General features: G+C 33.9%; 1 protein-coding gene across 1 annotated transcript in view; it reads right to left on the reverse strand.

Annotated features, from left to right (window-relative positions):
* Positions 1–294: 294 nt before the first annotated feature.
* FRK (fyn related Src family tyrosine kinase) overlaps positions 295–24,989 on the reverse strand; it is a 29,799-nt gene continuing 5,104 nt past the window's right edge. Inside the window, exons 2-8 of the mRNA XM_072408782.1 lie at positions 15,591–15,715; positions 10,922–11,085; positions 8,709–8,877; positions 7,580–7,738; positions 4,219–4,400; positions 3,101–3,260; positions 295–1,295 (exon numbers count right to left, since the gene is read on the reverse strand). Of these exons, the coding sequence (XP_072264883.1) occupies positions 1,081–1,295; positions 3,101–3,260; positions 4,219–4,400; positions 7,580–7,738; positions 8,709–8,877; positions 10,922–11,085; positions 15,591–15,715 (1,174 nt within the window). The 3' untranslated portion in view covers positions 295–1,080. The remainder of the gene's footprint in view (positions 1,296–3,100; positions 3,261–4,218; positions 4,401–7,579; positions 7,739–8,708; positions 8,878–10,921; positions 11,086–15,590; positions 15,716–24,989) is intronic.

The following is a 24,989-nucleotide window of genomic DNA, read 5'->3' on the forward strand; positions in this document are numbered from 1 at the left end:
TTGTCACTTTGTCGTTGTTCCCATTGTGGTTCTCCATTGAGCTGTAGGGGAGGGTATTTTGTACACCTGTTTTAATATATCGCGGTGAACCAGATCACAACATTTTGTGGACTTGGACTCCTTTGATTTATGTCAGGCTTTTTTGTCTTGCACCAATGTATTATGGTTTTCCCAGTTGCTTTGTTCCTTACCCTATACCCTTGGCTGAACTGTATTTCCTTAATTATTTTGTTTTTCTTCCATGTTTATATGTATTTTGTTTTTGCGTATATTTGAAATTCTAATAAAAACATATTTGACAAAATTCACAGTTGTTTATAGTTTTGTCATACAATATTACAAATACAGGCACAATAGGTGATACCATTTATGTAAATTTTAGGTTTACACAACATACTTCAACAATAGTAGTACTTGTTAAAGAACAATAAGGGACATACTTAATCATAGTGCTAGGAGAAATGATGGGTATCAACTAATGACAAGCAATGAATAAACATACTATTAGTTCCTGTAAGTAACTGCAACTCACAAACTTCTTGTTTTTGTAGTTTAATAGACACAACTGTATATATATATAAAATATTCTTCAAAATATGTCTGTAATTTTAGAATGATTACATTTGAATATGTTGTTCTACCAAATGGACAAGAGAGCTGACACTTCATTCTGTGTAAATTTACATTTCCGTGAAGAAAGATGATTGGGACAGCAGAGCACAAATTACCCTTAAAAAATTTGATTCAGTATCCTTATGATTAAATATTTGTATAATTACCACAGAAGTAAATAGGATATAACATTGTTTTCATTAATTGCTTGTAAACTTTATATGCCATTGGTTCAGGAGTGTTTCTGCAAAAGTTCAATTTTTTCATAGTTTACTATAAAACACATGAAAGCCATGTGATCAATTCCTTCAGGTAGACGTGTGTCAATTGTTGAAATGAGGATTGTTATGATTTGCCTTCATTGTTTTAGAGGTTATATATTTATCACTGACTACATTTGTCCCAGTAGCCAACATATTAACTAGCAATAAAGAAGTCTGAATTAAGTCTTATTGCTGTTTTGACTGTTCAATTTAAAAATGGGCTGGGATCATGGTAGGATGTGGATTCATTTTCAAAGAAATCTTCAAGCCTCCATTGTAATGTTTCAAAAGTTGGTCGGTTTTCTGGCTTGACATTCCAACACTCTGTCATGATGTTATAAAGTTCTTGGGGACAATTAAATGGTTTAGGAATCCTATACCCTTGCTCAAGGTGCTCCAGTGTCTGCCTTCCATTCCAACCTACAGGAAAGATAAAAAAGAAAATTAAAGCTAAGCCACGTAATTTAGGAATTTACATAAGGGAATCATTTCCATCAATGTTCTCTGTGGGATTCTTCTAACTACACGATGACCTTGTAAAGAGGTTAAAGTTAAGAGACCTTGATCAGCAATTAAAAAACATGAAATTGCTCAGCTGGTGAAACGGCAGGTAAACCATATTTGTAATTGCTCTCTGCATGCTGAGTTTCTTATTAAAGAATTTCAAATGAAACCAAAATTTACAGCAACGTATTTTAAGCACTTTGTTTTGTTATTAATAGATGGATAGTTTCAATTAAATTGTAAAATTGTGGTCTTTTCACTGTTTGATTGTTGTGTTTTATGAGTTGCTTCCTTCTGTTCATTCAGAGGAAAGTTATTTAAGTATTACTCCTCATGCTATTTGGTATTTCTTTGGAAGAGTCTTTTTCAAATGACAACATTTTAGTAAAAAAATCTAGGCTCTAGTTAGAAAAAAACAATAATTCTAAAGTCTACTAACAAAATGAAACCTGATAAAGTCGCAAACTAAATATAACAAGTTAAAGGCATTTCAAATTATTTTTTCAATCTTGTTCAATAGGCGTTTTACCTTAAAATAACACTTAGCAATATTGCTATGAATGTCCCTGTGCAAGCACCACCTGATATAAGGTGACAATACTCCCCATCTCCCCAGTAGTCTCCCATCTGTCAATTGAGCCACACAAGCTGTTTATTTATGAAGAAAGAGATTTCGTGCAACCAGGAAACACTGAGATGATACAAAAGCTAAAAACATGGGTTGTGTTGACCCTACAGACTATACTGCATTTAGGTCAATATGCCAACCCAGACTGTGATTGGTCAAAAGTTCAGCAAGATGCTTAAGTGATCCAACTGTTTTTACTCATATAACAATTTTACTTATATGCAGCAATGCAGATGTGTCCCTCCCTTGAGGGCCAAGAACCATATTTTTTATCATTTCTCCAAAGTTTTACCATATTGCCAAAAAACAGTAATACATTAGCTAAAATATAGTTTACAAAGATTGACTCCTTGGGGAGCTACAATTATTATATAATTAAGATATTGTCTGCCTGTTTATACTCAAACAATTAGGAAAAAGTTATTTAAGCTACACTTTTAAATACAATGTGTCCCTTAAGGACTGATGTATGCAATCCTGGTAGTTAATTTTAATTGGCTACTAACCCTGTTGGTCTTAGTGCTGCTAAAGAAGCTGATATCAGAAAAGAATTAAGTACCTCTGCTAGTTCTATGTAAAATATAATAACTTTTTAATGGTTGTTTAACAAGATTAAACTGTGTTTTATATCAACCTTAAACATATACACCATTATGTAAAAGGATGGTTTTACCTTTTTCATAATAAAAACATTTTTTATTTTTTTTAACTTTTTCAACAAACTCTCCTTCCCTTCCATCTTTACTGCAAAAAAGCTGTGCAGTGCAAGATCAGAAAACATCATGAATGAATAAAATAGGGACGTTGGACAAAACTGTGAGCCCCTGAAGGGGGAAACCAAGTCAGTACAGGATTTGCTGGGCTTTTTATGAAGGTTCTGCTTTAAGTTAAATTATACCTACAATTTAGACTTGTATATTTAGCTTTGGATAGAATGGGGAAGGATATGAGTGAGGCTCATAGGGAGTTCTCTACCAAACACATGCATTTTACACATTCTGGTATACAAGTAATATTTCAATTTGGCAGGTTTGGCTGTATATGACATAAAACCAAATTGCATCCCCCTTTTGAGTGAAATCATAATACATACCTGGGTAAGGCATCTTTCCAAATGTTACTATTTCAAACAGTAAAATACCAAAGGACCAGACATCAGATTTGACTGTGAATTTGTGATGACGGATTGCTTCTGGTGCTGTCCATTTTAGTGGAAGCTTTATATCATTTTTGGACTCATAAACATCTTCATCCTGAAATACACACAAACATTTTTTTGTAGTTTAAATGACAAATATATGTATGCTAAGCGCAAATTATTTTGCATTATTAGTAACTTTTTTAAAATAACAACAACATGGGACTCATTTATACAAGAACCTGTTGAGGTTATTAAAACCCAACTACAGGCTTTTTAAAGGGATAGAGTTGGGGAGAATTTTAACATGTTTCGTCATTTCTGTTTTTGCTGATCACTGCCTGTCAATGTACCCCAAAATGTCCCTTTTCTTTCTGTTCAGGTGAGAAGTGTTTTGATGAGTCTCAAACTTTTCTTACTTTTGTTTATTCTACCACTGTCAAAGTACAATATAGTTTTCCTTATCTTCTTGTACAGGTTTCAGATAGAGAAGGGTTTTACCATTTCTCAAACATCTAAAGGCAAAAGTTTTTTTTTCTTTTTTTAAGAAAGAAACCTAAGAGAATATATCTTTAAGTAGTGGTCTATGCCAATAAAAAAAATGCATTTGTGCCCAGATTCCCAATATAATCTTTAATAAAAGCACAATCGGCACTTCGCAAACTAAGAATACTGCACAATGAATTATAAAAGCTTTTTTTCCCTTTTGTCAGACCTACAGGGTTTACACCATTAAGTGAACAGTTTTACATAATGGGTTGAAGTGTTTAAACACAGAAGAGTTGATATGAATCATTTTAGATCACATTGTTGTTTAGTGTGATTATTATTTAAAAATAGACAACAATTGGCCGATGGCCAAGATGATGTTGCAGCTAACATTACAAATGCTTTGATACTGTATTTGATGATAATTTAACATCCAACACAATACTAGTTTCATTGCTACCTAGAGGGAATAAGTATTGCTTCAACTCCTATGTAAATTCTAATATTGTAAATGACTGAAATACTTCATTTCCTATAAAATCAAAGGTATCATTTTTTTTTTTTTGTAAAATTTGTGGCTGTACCTCAAAAACTCTGGCAAGTCCAAAATCCGCTACTTTGTACACACTGTTATCACCTACAAGTACATTCCTGGCAGCTAAATCTCTGTGGATGAAGTTCTGTGTTTCTAGATATGCCATTCCTGATGCCACTTGGGCAGCCATGTCCACCTGCTGGGGTACTTTAATCAATGCACCATTATCATCTGCAAAAACAAAAAAACAAAGTGTAATTATTTTGCCACGGAAAAACATTTCTAAAAGTGTAAGCTTCTACTTAAATTTGTTTGGCCTATTTTCATTCCAAGAAAAAGTGTCTGCAATTTTTAATTTATATACACATGTACTACAGCCCAACTCCAGCAATTTTTGATAAAGCAGAACTAAACCCTTGTATACTCAACTGTTCCGTCACAGGAAGCAGCCATCTTCTTCCTTTTTCTTTTCCTTTTTCTAATCTTTTGCTATCTAGGCTGCTGCTTATGCATACAGGAGTTCATTAAGTCCCAGCAACCGCAGCAATTTTGCTCCAGCGAGTCATCAGGCATGTAACAATACATACTGCAGGGACCTGTCCCTTTCTGCAATAAAGCCTTGCCTGATCACAAACTTTTAAACTGGAACTTCCACTTTAAGTTTGTAAAGAACCTCTGCCAGATTCTTTTGGTAGTCAGTGCCCCATTGGACATTTCCCTCCCATGATCTCTTAATGTGGATCTTCCAACCAACATGGTGGTGGTGACACAATACCAAAAACCTATACAGATCATGGCTTTAGGTTTAGAATTGTTTAAACAGATACCTAAAATTACATAGGCATGTGCATCCTAAATATGTATATGTGTTTAGTGTGCATAAATTTTTAATTTTTTCCAAAAATATTATTTTTACAAAGCTTCCATGTTTTTCATGATCTTTAATATTATCACAAGGTGGTTTTACTTTTGGTCCTATAAAATCAATGACACGCCCCTCTATATGGAGGCAGGTTTAATAAATCCCTAATTCATTCTCCACCACTGGCCAATGCAAATATCAATTAACTGTTGTTTAAAACAGAAAAAAATCCATATCAGATCAAACTTAGTTGGACTAGTCAAGAAAACAGAGAAAATACTGAAATTCTGATTTGAAATTGGTACTTTTTACATAAGCCATATTATACAGTAACTGTCATTGATAGGTATAGTATGGGAACTCTAAAAACAAAACTAACATAACCCTAAAAAAGGAAAACTCCCAAAATGCCACTCCACCAAAAAAAGCCAAGTTAGTAGCAAATGCAAGTCTCATCTCTACTAAGTAAAGTACATTGGGTGGCACAGAGGAAGCAGAGAATGTAGAAGTAGGTGTTGTTTGCAGCTAGACAGTCTAAATGAAGAATGAATATGCTGAATTTATCTGTGATTAGGATGTGACACTCCACACATCCTTTAAAAAGAAAGAAACTCCAAAACTTTTTTAGAACCTGTTACATTACTTTTGTTGGTGCACATAAGAATGTTTTAAGGCACAAAAACAGTTATCAGAAATATATCATCCACTATCAACGTATCCTATCCTAGTTCAGTGAGATACATGGATTATTACAACTACACCACATCAGTATACACAAAAAGAACAGAAAGCAATTTGGTGTTTTTACTATCGATAAAGTATTACTTTGAAGTGAAAATAATTGGTATTCTGCTAATGGCAGAAATGTTGTTACTGGCAGGGTAATTCATTAAATTTCTCTCACTTTCTTTCCCCAAACTGCAATAATTCACATCCCTGTCATTCAAATTTTCAAAGTAAAGAGACTTTACGGTTACCATGAGTTTGCTGAACTGCAATAGTCTAGAAAAGGTGAAGTAGTTAAAGGTCCTTCTTGGGGCAATTATTCTTTATTGTTCAGGTTTTTTTTATGTTACTTATCCAAATGCTGCCAACATTTAATTGATCAAATACACTATGGACATAGCTCCATACACATATATACATAGATTATAAATGTACATATAATAATTATGTAATATATATATATATATATATACATTAAATATATATATATATATATACTGTATATGTAAATAATCCAACATTCTTAGTGAAGGAGAAGTTTGTCAAGAAAACCCAAAAAATTTAAAATCACAGGTATTTAGATTACCATTATCTGCATAGAATAAGAAAAAAAAAATTCCATTCACTGATGTAGAATCTGGTAAACACTATAACTCCTATAGTAGAAGCCCTTTCTGGACTTTTGTCTTGCATTCTACCCACATTAAAATGCACTTCTAATTAAAAATGAAATGGCTCCGACCCCATTTTCCTGAATAATAACTTGATTTGCACTGTTTGGCTTTACTTTCAAGTACTTTCAAGTAACATTTGGGGAATGAATGATCGGGGCATAAATGTATTTGAGAACTAGTGTCATAGTTTTTAAACTTGCTGACTCAAACTAAAGAACACACATATATATATATATATATATATATATATATATATATATATATATATATATATATATATATATATATATATATATATATATATAGTGAGAGGTACAGTGGAAAGAACAAAGTTTATTGAAAGAACAATGAGCTCTCAATGAGGAAACATTTATCAAGACAAGTAAAACAAGGAAGTATTCATCATTAGATTATGGTATTTTATCTATGTGTCTATTACCTGTCATTCAGCAGAATACAAAGGTCAAAGCAAATTTAAGGTCATTGGGGCACATTGATTATCTCTATATAAGCATTTGATTTCTGCATGAATTATTTTTTTCCCTGTCTATGGACCTTTAAATTCCAAATCCCACTACTTTTAGTGGCCCTGATTTACTAAAGTTCTGCAAGACTGGAGAATATTGACTATCATAGGAGAACCTAGGTGATCCAACAAACTTGAAATGGATCTAGTCCAGGACTGAAAACATTTGCTAACTAATTACAAATATTTTTTAGGAAATCCATTCTAGGTTTGCTGAATGACCCAGGTTTTCCCATGATAGTTTGTCTTCTGAAGTCCAATGTATTTCGTTTAGGGAGGGATACTTACACTTGTATATAGTTTCTATACAATTTGCCACCATTGTTTGAAATGAGATTAGATATTAGATCAAGGTCCAGTCTGGAAAATATACACTATATATACATGATATATATACATGCCAATGTATGAATTACATTCATCTTTAATGCTCAACATATTCTGAATTTGATAAAGATAGCCCTTATCAAATTGTCTAATATAGTCCCTTGTTTTTTATTACTAAATGAGAAAAGTAGATCTATAAAATACAGAATTGATTTTGAATATCCATGTGAAACATGCAGCAATGGATAGCAAAAACAGGCTTCTTGAAAGCTAAAAATACATGATGTATACTTACTTTTTAAATATGAAAGCAGACTTCCATGTCTCATGAGTTCAGTAATAATATACATCGGCTCTTCTAAGCTGCACACTGCGTACAGCTGGATCAGTTTTGGATGTCTAAGGTTCTTCATAAGTTGCGCTTCTCTTAAGAAGTCCTCTGGATTCATTGATCCTGAGATACAAAAGGCAAAAAGAAAACAGCACAGAGCTGATGTTATTAAGGACTACTCCTATCTACACAGGAACCATGTGGGAATAGCTAAAATTGCTTTCTGTTTTCTGTAATCTAAAAGATGACCGCTACAAATCTTCCAAGCCATTGAAAGATAGAAGTTCAGCTGAAGAAAATATATAATTGGAGGATGCTGAATGGGTTAGATGAACAAGAACCTTTTATGTCTCTTTGGCCTTTGAAAAAAGAAATCAAATAACAACATGACAAAATAAGCATCAGTTCATGTTTAACTCTTTAAAGGATAGGAATGGTATTTAAGTGATGGTGAAATGCAATTTCCCTTTGTGTCTATTACAAATTTTAGATTGATTAATGTGGTTTTTTATGCTATCCAAATCTTATTTTTTACCTTTCAATAGTGTGGGAAAGTTTATCATGTTATTGTGATACATGACTGCCTTAAAGAGATTTCCCCTGACTTCAGGTTTTGTAAGTTTTACTCAATAGAAAACAAATTGTATTGTAACTTTCTGACAATAGTAGTAAAACCCAACAGGTGTTCCATCAATTTCCTACTCATTCAAAACTCACAAAAAACTGCTTTGTCAACTTTTCATATCTGCTTAATGCATGCAGTGTATAGTACATATAGTTGGCTAGCCTATATCCAACACTTACACCTTGCTCTTTTGATACCAAGCCAGGTGCAAGTGGAGGGTCTGAGCTAAACCAGCAAGGGAAGTGTTGGTCTGTTAACCTCATTCAAAGCAAATTTGTAATTTGAATGTGGTTCAAAGCTTATTGTTGACATCTGATAAAATAAGAATCGCTTGGTTTTCTAAATATAAATATAAACACCTTGTGGTGCTTACTTGTTTCTGTTACCTTTATATTTAAGGTGTCAAGTTTATTTTAATTAATATGTTATTTATAACATTTACTGTACCTGTACATTAAAACTACATACCAGGTTTTAAAGTTTTAATGGCCACTGATATGGTATTATTCCACAGTCCTTCCCATACTTCACCAAATTGACCTTGTCCTAGTTTCTTTAGAAGTTTCAAGGAGTTTCGGTCAATTTCCCAATGATCTGCAGTTTGATAACACAAATCTGGTGGCAAAGGTATTTCTGTCTGGTTTGGATACAAAAAAAAGTATATTAGCATTTTCAACAACATCACCCCAATTACCTTTTCTGCCATACCCACTTTCTCATAGCCTAATGCAGCTGTTTATGTATGATTTCATCATATGCTATTCAGCATAAACAATGGGAATGATTTGTTAATGAGTTTAGACTGTTACTTAGGAAACTGAATTATGACTTTCTAAGGAATCATGAGCAAGGCAATTTAAAAAAAGTTGTCATGATAATTCCCTTTGTTATGTGAACATCCTAAACTCTGTCAGAAAAATAACCCAATTATATTATTTAAATATTTGACTATTAATCTGTTACGAATTTTTCTAGTCCTAAAGCCTGGTGGATATTTCCTGATTCTTTACCCATACGTGTTTTAGTTGTGCTGTATTATTATCATACACAATTTTTTATATACAGCCTAGCTTCCCCAAACATTACACATAACAATTCCATTCTAATGGAAGTGTTTTTACCCCTGCCCTTTAATGAGGGTATAGATCTTCTGATCATTTCATATCACCAGTCATGGATTTTTTCACCTGTGTCATTTTATCTCTAGGTATTCACTTCATGTCTGCTGCTAATACTAATTGATATTAAGGTTAATTGATCTTTGCTCAGTACCCGTTTCTTTTCTTGTAAAAGGGCCAATCTCAGAGCTGAGTTAACATTACCAGGCCGATAGAACCCTGTCCTATTGTTTGGCTTGCATGGGTAGCCCTACTAAGAGCTTATGCTATAATAGGATTACATGCAAACCTTCCTAAACAAAATAGCAATAGTTGAAACAGCTCCATGAGAAAAACAGACTTATTACTGCTACCTGTGTAAATTTTGCCCCACAATATCTCCATATTACAAATTACACACACATTTCTATACTCCGTATCCATGTAACCTATATTTTAGGTTGTACCTTGTTTTAATGACACCAAATCTTTTATTAGTAAGAACAGATATACTGTTAATATATAATATATAATATATCCTTAACTTTGATCAGTACCACAAATAATCAAATAAACCTGAACAGAGAAGAAATAGATGTAATATTTTTTCTGTCCACAAGATGGCACATGAATCTACATTTTTTGCTCTTAGTGTTATGACAGCACATCATAGAAGAATGACAAACAAGGAAGTAGTGCTTTTAAATCAAGAGATAACAAAGAAGTACAAAGTAAAGAGCAACTATATTTAGCACATAATATAGGTAGAAAAATAATTGTTCTATCTAATATATTTAGCACTTCAAAACATTAAAGTGGTAAATAGTTAGAAGGCTCTGGGCTGCAAGTACAAAACTAGAATACATTCTAAATAATGTTACGCTTGATAACATTTTTTATTATTTTGCTTACTTAAAAGCTTACTTTGATGAAGCGTGTTCCCACATTGCTCCACATTACTTTTGATTTTTATCAATTAACAATCCAGATATAGAGACTTGTAAACTGTCACATAGGAAATACAGAAGCTAAAAGGCTAGTTGTTTGTCCTATTTTAGCTTCAGTGATCTGTAGCAAGAATGCAGATAGGGGACTTTTCTCTATCTTCTGATCTCTCGCACATGTAATCTACTAATAATAGTACAGGTAACGGCTCAGTATAAATGGCTAACAGAATTTTCAGAAGTCAGCAATAACATCATGGGGGGTCTGTCACTAGGTTCTGTAAGGAAGGTCTGTAGTGGGGGTCTGTACTGACAGTATGTATTGGGGGTCTGTACTGAAGGTCTGTATTTAGGGTCTGTCATTGTGCTCTTCACTGAAGGTGTGTACTGGGGGTCTGTACTGGGGCTCTGTCACTAGGGTCTTCACAGAAGATCTGTACTAGGGGTCTATCATTGGGGTCTCCATTGAAGGTCTGTCACTTAGGGGTATCTTTTTGGATGCTGCATTATTTCTTTCCATAGCTATCCCATTTTATGAAAGTCTAAAATAGGGATCATTAAAGAATTGTAAACGGCGTAGCCCAGACAGTTGTATAAATAACCAAGTCTTACACACAGATAACAAGATATTTGTAAATACCCTTTTACACGGGTTTGTGAGCCTGCAGCAGAGACCATCATCTGATATTTTATAATGTTGCACAAGTTCATCCAAATTTTGGAATCTTCTTCGTGTTGCAATATAAAGTCCACCATTATCAAGCCTTTTAATTCTGTAGTGTTTCACAGTAGTGCCATCATAAACTAGAAAAAAAGAAAATGTTATATACATATTTGTTTTACAAATCTAACCGTCTTGGAAATAAAAGCAAACAGCAGTGATTAAGTCATGTTCAAAACTTAGTCCATTTTTGTACAACCTAATTAGGTGATAAATAATCTATTTTGGTTTCTTAATTAAAAATGACATGTGAAAAATCAGGTGTTTCTAACAATGCCCAAAAATTCAAGTTTGAACTATGGCAGCAATAATGAATTCATGTAAAGTTTTTTTAGTTTCTCATCCCCCTGTTGAGATTGGGTTCATGCTCTTTTTTACCACTATGATTAGCTGTTGATAGCACTTTCTATTTTTCGCAAAATATATTTAGCATGTGTGTGGAAAAGGAACAGTGGGACTTTTTTGATTGGAAGACTGATTCTGTGTGACTGTTTTAAATGTTCATCTTAATTTTCAGGTGCCTTGTAAAAGGGAAAAGACTGGGAAGGCTCATCCAGATATAAAGTGCTGAAGCAGTTTTTTAGGTTAAAAATAAAACATTAGAAAAAAAAACTTTTAAGCCTTAATGATTGTAACATAAAATCAGAGGCCTTTCTAAATTCAAGGTACATTTTTAGTACACATTTTGTGTAGTTTACTTTTATCTGAAAATACATTGATGCATCTTTTGCAATATCACTTACTCACTGGCCTATTTTTTAAATATTTTATACACATTTGTAACAATAATGTTTATATCAGTAAAATAATCTTTCTTTGATATAATAGATTTTAATAGATTTTTTCACTTCTGTAAAGAAGATCCTAGTTTTAAACTGTAGGTAAACTGTCCTGCTCACATATCAGCGATAGCCCCTTTGTTTGCTTCTTTTTTTGCATACACCAGCAATCTCTGCACTCCAAACTAAAGAATGCAGCTAAGAAATACTTCACAATGCAAAAAAGTTTGCAGTCTCCATATAGTCTCCATATAGCCATACATTTGACACTGTCTTATCCCTAGAAAATGAGTAGAGAATAAAATGCAGTGATTCAAATTAACATGATGAAGTTGTAAATTGCAGTAAGTTTGTGCCGGCTTAAGGTTAGGATGTTTTAAAATCAAATTGTGATTATACAAATAATACAACATTTCTTGCCAGTGTATGAGTAGCTTTATTCTATTTGTCCCCTTGAACTCATATAGCTGTGAACTGCTATGTGCATTTCTCACAGCTCAGTGAATAAAATAAAACTGCATTCACTCTTTACATTGTGTTTCATAATTTGGCCTTTGCAAAAACACTTAATATTGCCACTTATCATATCAGGCGACTCTTACAATAGAAGTAAAGTGACCAATAATAAAATGATATCAGGCAGGTCAATGTCTGTGTAAAGTAGTTTATATACAACACCCTAAGATTATTTAATGAAAAACTAAAATTATTGTACTTTGCAGCAGAAAAGCATTGTTGTTGCTTTTTTTTTGTCTTGCAGTTTTACATATTGTAAAGTACAGTGTTTGAAGACCAGCCTGTGTGAAAGCCATGGCTTCCTCCACAGATACAGTGGAGAAGTAAATGTAGCCATGAGGGGGAAGAACCCTGCAAAATTTTAACTAATAGAGCAACTACAGAATTTTTGGTTTTGGATTTAGTCTGGGGTATTGGAGTATGCAGAAAATTAGGCTTACAGAAAATAGAATGGCACAGTGCTGCTCTGCTCAAAGAAAACTGCCAACATTGGATCAAGGAAAACATCAGGGACAGCACTGAAGCAAAATGAAGGTAATTAGAACTTGGTGGCAAAGGAGAATAGAAAAAATGTAAATGAAAAACCCTAATCCAAGACCCTATTTACAATGTAACTAAACAATTAGGTAGATCAAACCAACCCCTTGTACAATAAACTCAACTTACTCCACTACAGGGGTTGTTAGTTTTCAGCAAGATTTAAAAGATAAGTTAGGTGTGGGACCAGAAATGTCCTTAAAGGAATAATTCCTCCAATAAAAACAGTAGATCTGGTATAGGGATATGCTCAATGTCTTCAAACGCTTATACACAGTTTTTATCAGTGACATCCAAATAAACCTGTGTCATCTTCAGAGTGCATTAAAAATTAAAAATAAAGATAAGTTGAACTCCTGTACTGTCCAGTACTGACATGCCATTAGCCATTTACTCTTCCACAATAATGAAGAACTGCTCCCTACTTCAGGTTGCAGATTTTCAGGTGTGGAAATGGAGACATGTTGTTTTATTGTTTTGTTAAAAATTTTGAGATCCAAAAAGACTTTTTGTCTGTTAACCTTGATTTTGGTATTGTAACAGGGCTTACAACCCCTCAAAACTGGGCTATAAGTTATATTAAACACATTTCTGGCAATTTCCTGTTATTTGAATAAACTGATAATATAGTTAGGAACTAAACAATCATACTGAGCTGTAAGCAATTATAAACAGCTTTATTTTTAAAACAAAAAAGTATATCATAAATTAACCCACTTAATGTGAAAGAATTGACTTGAATAATAAAACCGATAATTTTTTCTTCACTTGTATTTCCAGTCTGCACTATATCTTCATTGACTTTGCCAGTTTCCAATTTACTGCTGTTAATTAAAAAGGTAAACTGGCAACTTAGCACAGCTTGAAAATAGATTTGTTTCATTACAATCCAAACTGTTTTTTCCCCAAACATAAGATTTATTATATCGTTGATAGAAGTAAAACACAAGTGATCATTCCATTTATTGTTTCGGCATTTGAAAAGGAAATTGCTTGTACAGTAAATGAAATGCAGCTCATTAGCTGGAAAGAGTAAGCTGACAATCGCGGTTATCTCAGTTTTGCAGGGTAGGTTGGAAATCTGCATGATTTTTGTATATGTCAGGGGACAGAGAAATGACAACTTTCCTAGGATCAAGAAAGTTCCAGTTGTAGGCATACCTTAACAATATTGCCACAAAGGAACAAAAAAGGGCTATTTGAGGTGGAAAAAACTCAAACCTGTTCTGCTGTCATTCAGCAGTACAGATTTATATCTTATCTTTTTAACGTTAACATAGTATCAATACCATTAAAAGCAATAATGTAGCAAAAGTGAGCCCTCTACTTCAATCCAATTGAACCAAACCATACACAAAGGAAAATGGAATGGTTATGGATCTCAAAGTTTTATTTAAATTTATGCTAGCATACAGCAGAACTAAGCTCAGGGGATACACACCTGTCCCTGTTCCATCGTAGGTAATGCCTCTTCTCTTCTCTTTCACATTCAAATCTTTAGCCATCTAGATTGGCAATAAGCATCTCAGCAAATTTTGGACAGTTGAGCAGGAATACTTATTGAACAACAATACTTATTGCAGAAGGGACATCACCTGTCCTTTTCTGCAATATAGCACACAACAAACAAAAATAAAAAAAGGACACAAGAACTTCAAAATGAAGCTTTATGCCAGGATCATCAGTTAACCTTTTAATTAAAGATCAATATTTCAAAAGATTGAAAACAACTTTTGATATTATCATTATGTGCCAAGCGTATGCCTCAGCAGTGAACCTGTTTGACCTGCCACTGCACCACATCTCACCCGATTTTGCTGGATGACCCAGGTTCCTCCATGATAGTTTATCTTCTCTAGACTTGGAGAGCATTAATATTTCAGGCCCAGTGTCTCAGGGAATATTCCAAAAACCTACTGTACAAAATCTACACATAAAGTGCATGGTTACCAAAAAACAGACTACACTACTATTGGATGCCATGTCCTAGATAGATTGACACAATAAACACCTTCTAAACTTTTTTTTTTTTTTTTTAAATTGAAAACCAGCTGTCGTGATAATTGACAATGTAAAAGTTAAAATACCACAACCCTCAAGAGTCAGAAAGCTATTCAGAAACTAGCAAGCCTGAGAATACAACTATCCTGTTCCTTTCTACTTTTAAATTCCTCCTGGGTCCACCTCTTCAATCGGGTAAATGCTTCCTTCTCTATCTGTCCATTTTTGCCTCTACCTTGTCCCTCTTCAACTTGGTAGCCCCTTTGCATATGCCCTTGCCGTGTTTTTGGTTTTTGCCTTAGTTTCTTCTGTATAAGTGATCGGGTTTACATCTACTTTAAACTGATTCTGTCACTTAACTTATTTTAAAAAGTCTGCTGATGAGTAAAAAGTGCAGGCACCTAGGGTTAATGCAATACATTTCAGTTCCTCTCCTGAATGCCTGGTCATTTCAACTAGGCAAAGCTCCGACACAAGTGTCAGGGTTTTCCCACCAATCACACTTTTCTATTGACCCCTCACTATAATAGGTTTACTTACTAGTAGGGAAATTATTTTTGGGAGAAAGAGGGGGGTGGGCATTTTTTCTAAAGTGACAGTATCACTTTAACCTGATTATTTGTTGTGGCTTTGAGATCAGCTGTTTTCTTATCTAGTTATTGATTAGTCAGTAGTGTAAATTACAATGATTTTTATTATATTTCTGACCTGTGGCTAATTTTCACTGGTTTGGATAAAATGTGGTAAAACCTTACCTGAAAGAGAGTAATCCCCCTGTGAATGGCTTTCACTTTCTCTGACAAGGAAAGATCCAGTTTGGTTTCCTTGCAGGTAGAGCTGCTTCTCAGCCTCTGACCTTTTTGTTGCACGGAAGAACCATCTGTAAAAAAAACAAAAAAAAAACACCTATAATCAGTAAAAAGGGCAGAGGTAAATTACATTACAATAGGCTGATTTATTGTACCATGGACTTTAAACTCATCATTTTCATACCACATGAAAAAAAAATAATCGATTGGCATTTGCAGCAAACTAAATTTCCACAGATTATATATTAACATTCCATTAAAGGTAAACTTCAAGCAGACATAAATTATACAAATTGTATCATTAGAACAAATTTTATTCTTTAAGACCTCATTAAATATATTTCTCATAGTTGTGTAAGTACCGTAACCTAGTATCTTTTTGCATAAAAAACTTAAAAAAATCAAAATGAAAACACCATTAGCATGTTCAAAAAAGGGAAAGGCAGAACCAGGAAATAATCAGGTTTTTGTGTGGCAAAGTAGTGTAAATCCCAGAACTGGATGGACCGATAAGCAAACCATATTGCAGGGTAAATAAATAGCTACCGAATATACATTACATTTGTGTATTTAGCTATTTGCTTTAACAAACATTCTCCATGTTTCTTACAAACTTTAATAAATACTTATGTGATAACAAGGTTGCTTGTGATTTGTGAAAACAAGATTGCTTCATAATTCCTAATAACTCCATACCCAACAGTAGTGGAAGCAACAGTGTTTTTGTATATCTCTGTGAGTTTACTTTCACGTGCCTGATACTAATTTTTAAAATTTTGTTAGCACCTTTTTGTTTGTTTGTATCATTTCTCTATAGATGAAATCATTTTCATTTATGGGGAAGCCTTCTTAAAGGACAAAAGTCCATTTTAGCAAATGTATCCTAAGTATTAACCTCCACTCCCCAAAAAAACTAATTCCATGGTAAATATGTACTACTCTTGCCAATCCAAATGCTCTTGCTGGCACCATACACACAGCCATCCTGTAGAATAAAGCTCCCCAAAATGAATGACTGCACCCTGAAAATGCATGTTCACTAACAAAAGGAGCGTGAAAGGTAAGTAAAAGTTCTTATTCTGGCACCCTAGACAAAACATTAATTTTAATTTTACATCAGTACATAGTAAAATGGCAAAATAGCACAAAGAGTGCAGAAAAAATGTGACAATAATCATATGACTGCCTAGTGTACACAAGGGTTATAGTCACACACCTCATTCATTACATGAACTGTTCATACCTGTCAAGAAGAAGAAAGCAGAAAAGTGACTCACTTGATTTATTAAAGCTCTCCAAGACAGGAGAAGATAGACTATAATGGAATCTGGGTGATCCAGCAAACCTGCAATGGATCTGGTCCAGGATTGAACACATTTGCCAATTAATACCAACTGATTTTTAAGAAATTCATTTCAGGATAGCCGGATCCCCCAGGAACCCCCATGATAGTCTATCTTTTCCAGTCTTGGAGAGCTTTATTAAAACAAGCCCAAGAAGTTTTAGCATAACTGTTAAAATGGAACTTTACAAAATACAGGATCAGGCTTGCACTGGGGAAAATGTGAAAAAGCTGAGCTACACATGCACATGCAGTGGGTGCCAGGGAAATCCGACAATCCTGGCTTCTCATGCATGTGCTGGGTATGCATGAATTCCAGCTTGAGCTGGAGTTACATCATCCTAGCATTGCCTTTAAAGATGGGCAAATTTCTAGGAGATTCATCTCTAGGAAGAAGAAAAGAAGGAAATTTGTCAAATTAACATCATTAAAATAAAAAAATCCAGTTTTCTTATTAAATATAAAGATAATTTTTGGAAGGTTAACAATTACAAAGTCCCATTACCAATTAACAAAGATTTTGGGGGGAATTTAATGGAGGTTTATTCCAAGAGAGAGTGAGGACTTGATGGAGTTTAATTTATCCCCACTGCGGAGTTTATTCTATGATTAGTTTACAGTGCCTTGTGTTACATATGAAATATATGGACAGCACAGACAGAATAAAATGCTTTTTTTTAAATAATAAACTTTGCTAGTTAATAAATGCCTTTAATACATAAATGTCCTATTAACAGATTTAATCTTTGTCTTTTCTTGCTTTGTTGATTGCAGTAAAAGAATGCAGGGCAAAGTCAGTTGAATTATTTTTTAAATCAAATGACATTTTTAGAAGCAGACAAGCAGGTTTTAAAGAAGCATTCATGCACTAATTTATTTATATATTCAACACAATGCTGTGTCTGTGTATTACAAACAAAGCTTTGTGTTTCAATCTCTTGAAAACTGAACAGTATTTGCTCAGCTGATCCTTTTGATCATCAAAAGTAAAACAGCTATTAGTCAGATAGGCTTTGTCCATTCATTGTGTGTGGGCACACTGAAAGGAAGGAAAGCAAGCAAAGTTTTGTTTCCACATGCTAGTAAATATAAGCATTATATGTATCATCATTTTGGCAAATAAAATCATAAAAGTAAGGCAGAGCATGCAGAATAGGAAGGAATAAGATTTGATTGGCATCATACCATTTTTGGCTGAATCATTCCTATGTCATGCAGACCAGAAATGTTAAACAATCTGTTTAAAATTTTACTTTAGGTATAGGGGGTGCCTGGTGGTCAGCTGTTTCTTGTAAGTTCCCTGACAACTTCACCGGGGATTGTAGGACCCCTCAATCACACAGCCTCACTGATAAAAAAGGAGGTTCTCCAAGCCTTGAAGAACTTTAATAAATCAGACCCCTTAAGTTATCTTCTAGAAACAAGAATGCATATCAGTAAGTCATAATGAAGTTATGAACTGCAGACAGGCAGGGATAAGAACCTTGATTTTGGGAAATAGGAGGAGGAGAATATCATGTACCCCAAAACACAAATACCCTGCTCACATTCAGCTGCCATTTTTGGGCACTGTCCCAAAATAAAACCAGTTGACAGGTGCATGCTGCTATTTCTTGAATTATGTGGTGAGTAAAGGTATGGGAGTATGAGACTTTTCTTACCAACCTTCAGTGTAGGGGGCATTCTTCACACTGACCACAAGTATAATGGGGCATTTCTACGCTGCCTACCACTGTACAGGGCCATTGCATTGCCTATCAATATGGCCTCTCCTATATTGTTTTTATGGCCAACATTACTATCAAATTACTTTTTTTTTTTTAATATTTCTGAAAACAAATTTGCAGTATACAGTAGTGCTAAATACCATGAACTGTAGGTAGAGTCATTGTAATGGTTTACAGTAGTGGTTTTTTCAGGGTCTATACAGTAGACAGCAAAGGAATTTTTTCCAGGAAATGTTTTTGCCTAAGAACTTTTAACCCAAGATCTACAAATTTTTCACATTCCAGTGTAAAAACTAGTTCATTTTGGGTAAAATGTGGGCGAGTAAAAATATTTAAATAGACAAACATGGTTTTCTGTTTTATATTGTGAAAACTACATTTCCTGCACTGACATCATTAGAGAAAAAAAAATAGGTACTTTAATCGTTGTTCAAAGATTCCAAAATCTTATCTAGTAGGCCTTTGTGTTTAATTTATACATGAAAGTCAAAATGATATTCATATTTGAAGAGTACACTGATACAACACTGATATATTGATTTTTCCTAGTCTAAGACTTTGACTAGCCTTGATTCCAAATATAAAGAGGATGTAAAATGTTGTAAATATGAAAGGGATCCTTAGCTTTCTATCTTACAATCTATTGTAAAGAAAAAACAACCTAAAACACCAATATGACTTTTTTTTGCAATATGACTTTTTGTAATGCAATATTATTCTTTCTATTTAAAAATTATTTCTGCCTATTTGAAAGCGGGAAATTCATGATTTTCTGAATATTGTATTTGACTTGTTGTAATGCAGTATGTTTTTCAAATCAGTCTAAAGGAACCATTAGTGGTATACGTTTTACAGATCTTGTAACAAATAACAGAAAAAATTTCAACAAATTAAAGTATTTTCTTGGCATTCCTTTTACATAGTTACATAGAAGGTTAGGTTGAAAAAGGACAGAAGTCCATCAAGTTCAACTACTAGGGAAATAAACATATGCCAGATATAAAACCCCATGGTCCAGAGGAAGGCAAAAAAAACCTGCTACAATTTGCTTGAACAGGGGAAAAAAATTCCTTCCTGATGCCATGAGTCAATCGGATGTTCCCTGTATCAACAGTCACTGTTATTTTTACTTTAAAGCCTTAATACCCATTTATATTCTGTTCTTCTAGAAAAACATCCAGCTTTTTCTTAAAGCTATCTATAGTAGTTGCTGAAACTACTTCCTGAGGGAGCCGATTCCACATTTTCACAGACCTTACAGTGAAGAATCCCTTCCTTATCTGGAGCTTAAACTTCTTCTCCTCCAGACGCAAAGAGTCCCTCTTGTTCTTTGTAATGATCTCAAAGTGAATAATGGGGAAGGGAGTTCTCTATATGGACCGTTTATATATTTATACAGAGTGATCATATCCCCCCTTATACATTCTCAAGGGAGAATAGACTCAGTTCAGCTAATCTCTCCTCATAGCTGAGCTACTATATTCCTTTTATTATTTAGTTCCCCTTCTCTTCACTCTCTCCAATTTAACAATGTCCTTTTGGTGAACTGGTGCCCAAAACTGGACTGCATATTCCAGATGTGGTCTGACCAATGCTTTGTATAGGGGCAGGATTATGTCTCCATCTCTGCAGTCTTTTCCTCTTTTAATACAGGAAAGTACTTTACTAGCTTTAGATATTGCAACTTGGCATTGCATGCTGTTATTAAGTCTATGATCTACCAGAACCTCCAGATCCTTTTCCATTTATGACTCCCCCAAATGTATCCAACATATTAAAACACCACCCGGACTCCATGGGTTCTGTAGGGTCTGGCAGCTGTTGGCACTGAAACCATCAGCTCTCAGTGAAAGCCAGGACCCATCCCTAAACCCAGGAACTAAAACGACCAGGTCCTGGGATTCTAATTTCTATAACTATAGTTCTGTCTAACCTTTCCTTGAAGTAGATCACAATTAGAAATGATCTGTTGATTGAGAGCTGCCTAGGGGTCCAATTCTGTTTTTTTACTGACCAGACTAGACTTCTCACCTCACAAGAAAAAACATGTAAAACTTAAATGTAAAAAAAAATGCAAAATGATGACAAACATTTGAAAAAAAATCTAATCCTAATTCTTACACACACTGAATTGAAAAGAGTTGTCATTGCCCTAATTTGTGCCCTTGTCAATACAGCAAAAATTTTTCCTGATGTTATACTACAACCCTAATTATATTATACAATGCAGTACCATCAGTATTTAATATTGTTGTATTGTACATTATAATTAGGGATGTAGTACATTACCCAAAACTGTTTATGCTAGTAATCTAATCACCTAATGTTTTGCAATGTTAATGCAAAATTTTTCTTTTTACTTGTGTTATTTGAAATGCAGTGTTGAAAGAGGAATAACGCTGTCCTCAAGTAGAAAGCATATGTTACCTTTGAGCTTTAAAATTCTGCTATGCTACAAAAAATTGCTCAAATGTGATACCACTTTAATCTGCAGACTTTGATATGAATATGTGATAATTATGAAGATATGAATAGGTGATAATTATTTACCTGTTGCCTTTGAGGAAAGTATACTATTTAACAATGTATTCCTAATTTTAAAAAGAAGTTAATAAAAATTAGATGTATTCAGATTTGCAAAATATTTAAAACTCTATCTGTCCAGAAAAAAAGCAAGATATAATATGCTAGGATAGTCTAGGATAGAAAAAAGGTATAATGCAAAAGTGAAAAGGAAAAAAAAACATTTTGAGGGATTAGGGGGAAAAAAGTCCAAAGGAATGCAAATACCTAATCAGTGTATTATGGTCTTTCCAATTAAATATGTTTTAGCCAAATTTGTAACAAAATTGTAATATATTTTCTAAAATTATATAAACTATATATTTATATATATATATATATATATATTTATATATACATATATATATATATAGTCAATTGCAGTAATTGATTCCCACCAGGGAATGTTTGAGGGAATGTCCTGTCTTATTAGAGCCCTACAAATTATAAGTATACAATAAATTAGGTGAAGAGGAAATACTTGCACAATTTAAATGTACATATTTTTTTCTTTACTCATAAATTTCAGTGACAAGAAAAAATGAAGCAAAACCAGTATGACAAGAAAGGTAAAGAAAGAAATGAAGCAAATGAAGCAAAACCAGTATGACAAGAAAGGTATGTAAATGTGTGGTGGACTTTTTACCATAAATATCATGGAAAAATATTCATATACACAGAATGTCATACATATACAGTACACATACATGTACACATACAGAAGCATGGAATAAATGTGTCATTTATGTTATCGCAGATATGTTATCACAGACATATGTCATTATTCTCTGTTTATACCGGCATAATACCTTAGGCACATCCCTTACACAGCTGAATGGACAATGACCAGTGGAAATATGGCTGGTGGAAGTATGCAAGGAATTCTTAAAGTCTGGCCAAAAAGTTTAGTTAACCTTACTTTAAAATCCTTCAGACTGGAATTTCCAGAAAAACATAAAACATTGCCCACACTTGAGCTTTCTTAAGCTAGGGATCTAATTGGAGGACTTTAAAGGTAGCATAAATCATACTTACATGATTCAACTTTTGTAGAGTTCATATAATGAGACTTTATTGTGCAGATATGCAAAAATTTTTAGCCGTAAAAGAGGTAAGGTAGAAGAGCACCTAAGAAGTGTTTTTTCTAAGTGCAAACAGTAATGGTAAAATAGTTTAATCAAGTAGGAATGGTAAACAACACTCAATTTGAAAATATAATGGTAGCTTTACAGATGTAAAAATAATCCCCAGTGCTATTTTATGTCTGATGTAACTCCAGAGGTACCAATAGACGTGAAAGTCTCATCTTAAACGTACCAACATACCTACCAATCCAATCGCAAAGAAAATAAGGATTTAGAATGTTTCAAAAATGTTTTTTTTTAGTACCGTTTGACCCTTAAAAGCCATTAGAGGTTTTTAAAAGTGGTCTACAACTTGCATTTGCATAGGCAAAACAGTTCCCTAAGTGTACTATCCTTGTTTAAAATGAAACCATCTGACTGATGTGTCCATAAATGGTTGGATCATGCCTACACACCAACCACCCTCCACAGTTTATGAACACTTGACAACCCGTGGGAAAGTGGGTTGGTTGACACCACCGGGTACTTAACAATGCACCACAGTGGCCCAAAAAAGACCATGCACTATTTTCAGCAGCAGACAGCAATGTACCATTGTGGTGCCCTGTGTACTTTTCTTAGTGAATGTAGTGAAAATACCCAATCACATTACAATCACAATATATATATATATACAAACAAGATTTTGGCTTGCACATGATTGAATGGTTGAAGTCGGAAAAGCTTCATATCCTTTATTAAGCTAAGTGAAGCTAAGCCCCAACATTTTATATTAACGGATTTTTTTTTCCGGCCTCCATACTAGGCCGGATAGCCATGAGCCGGATTGGCGAGATCCTACTGTAATAATAAATTAGGTCCACTGTTTAGTTAGGGAGTGGCAGGAGCAAATCTGAAGTGTGACTTTACATAATATTTCATTCTTCACACCTACAAACACATACAGTAACAGGTGAATCAGTTTGCAGGACTGTTCTTGAACACACAGGTACAAGCGGAATTAGTTTATGAAATGATAAGGAGACAGCAGTTACTTGCATACATTTTCCTGATCCAACACAATTCAATACTTACCAGTTCCTGCAGTTAAATGTAGTGTATGCTCATTCCCTATTCATTGCCTTGCTTTTTATCTTAAAAAAAACTATTTTCTAAATTATAATCCCATGATTGAACACAAAGAAAGTCAGGGGCATAGTTAGGACTTTTTTTTGTTGAGAAACAACTTTGTGAGCTGTTTTACCCAGCTTTTCAAACCAAAAGGTAAATGGCAACTACACAGAGCACTGTGTTTATCCACTTTTGCAAAACCTAAAGACAGCAGAGTAGCAGAACATACCTGGGCCCCAGGGCAAATCTGAGCATAGATCATGTACCAAACCTCTAAGCCTCAGTCTCTGGAAGCTAATACAAGCTCAACCACTTTACTATACCTAATATCAAAGCTAACCCATTCTAACTCCTAAATGTCACCCTGCCTTAATAGTATGTCTTCTTTCAGGGGAAACAGCTTGGCTGCAAAAGTGCCTAAGCTGAAAGCAAAGGAGAGGCCATTTGGGTTTGGCTATCCTTGTCCCCAGAGCAGGGGCTTGGCAAGTTAGCATGTATTGTCTTAAGTTTATCTGTTTTGTATGTTTTAACCTTTAGATAATGGATTTTCTGCATGATTAGTGGCATGTATCATGATCAAGATAATTATCCATTTGCTTACGACAATCCCAGTGCTGACTTTGGTCAAGTAAGGCCACACAAAAGACCTTCCTTCCATACACAGACTTTTAACTGAGCAATTGTGTACAACATTTAATGCCACACTTTATAAAAGGAAACACTGCAGACCAATCAACCAGATTTAGGATTGATGAAAGACTTATACCTTTTCATACTGAAGAATGTCAAGGTTGTTAGAACAATTCTGCTCTTCGTGCTTACAGCAGATTACTGTGTATTGTACTGTTTATAATACTAAAGTCTTCTGTAAAGCACCCTTGTGAACAAATTCTTGTTTTTACTTTACATAAAAATATAAAAACAACACTGCACATGCCATAGCTGCTAACTGCCACAATTGTTGAATAAAAGGATAAGCAGACTTCCCACAAACTGTAGTTAATCTTAGAAGATCGGAGAACTATAAAACAAAGTTTAATAGCCTATTAAAATTTTAGTTGGTTGTAAAACTACAAAGGTCTAATTAAAATGCAAGGTCATTATTTCAAAATGTGTAGCTGTTCAGATAATTGAATAAAACATATATTTTTATTACAATACTGTATACTCCAGCATCTCACACCCTTAAAAAGCTTGTGTATTCCCTATCATGATACAAATCTGATTACTGGTTATTTTATATAAGACAAGTACTCAAGTACTGTTATTTATATAAATTAGTATACGTAGGACTATACAGAAATGCATCAATATATTATGATTTTTTTCCTCCACCTTTTAGATTGCAAGCTCTATTAGACAGGATGCTCTTTCCTGAGTCATTATTTGTCAAGTAGTCAGGTTTGTCCTCTACCCCATCCCCTACCTATCATACAACGCTGTATAATATGCTGTCACTTTATAAAATATTACCAATAACTGGTCTACAAAAATGTTCTAGATCAAATATTTCCAAGTT

Source organism: Pyxicephalus adspersus, chromosome 4, assembly GCF_032062135.1.
Source record: "Pyxicephalus adspersus chromosome 4, UCB_Pads_2.0, whole genome shotgun sequence".
Classification (NCBI taxonomy): domain Eukaryota; kingdom Metazoa; phylum Chordata; class Amphibia; order Anura; family Pyxicephalidae; genus Pyxicephalus; species Pyxicephalus adspersus.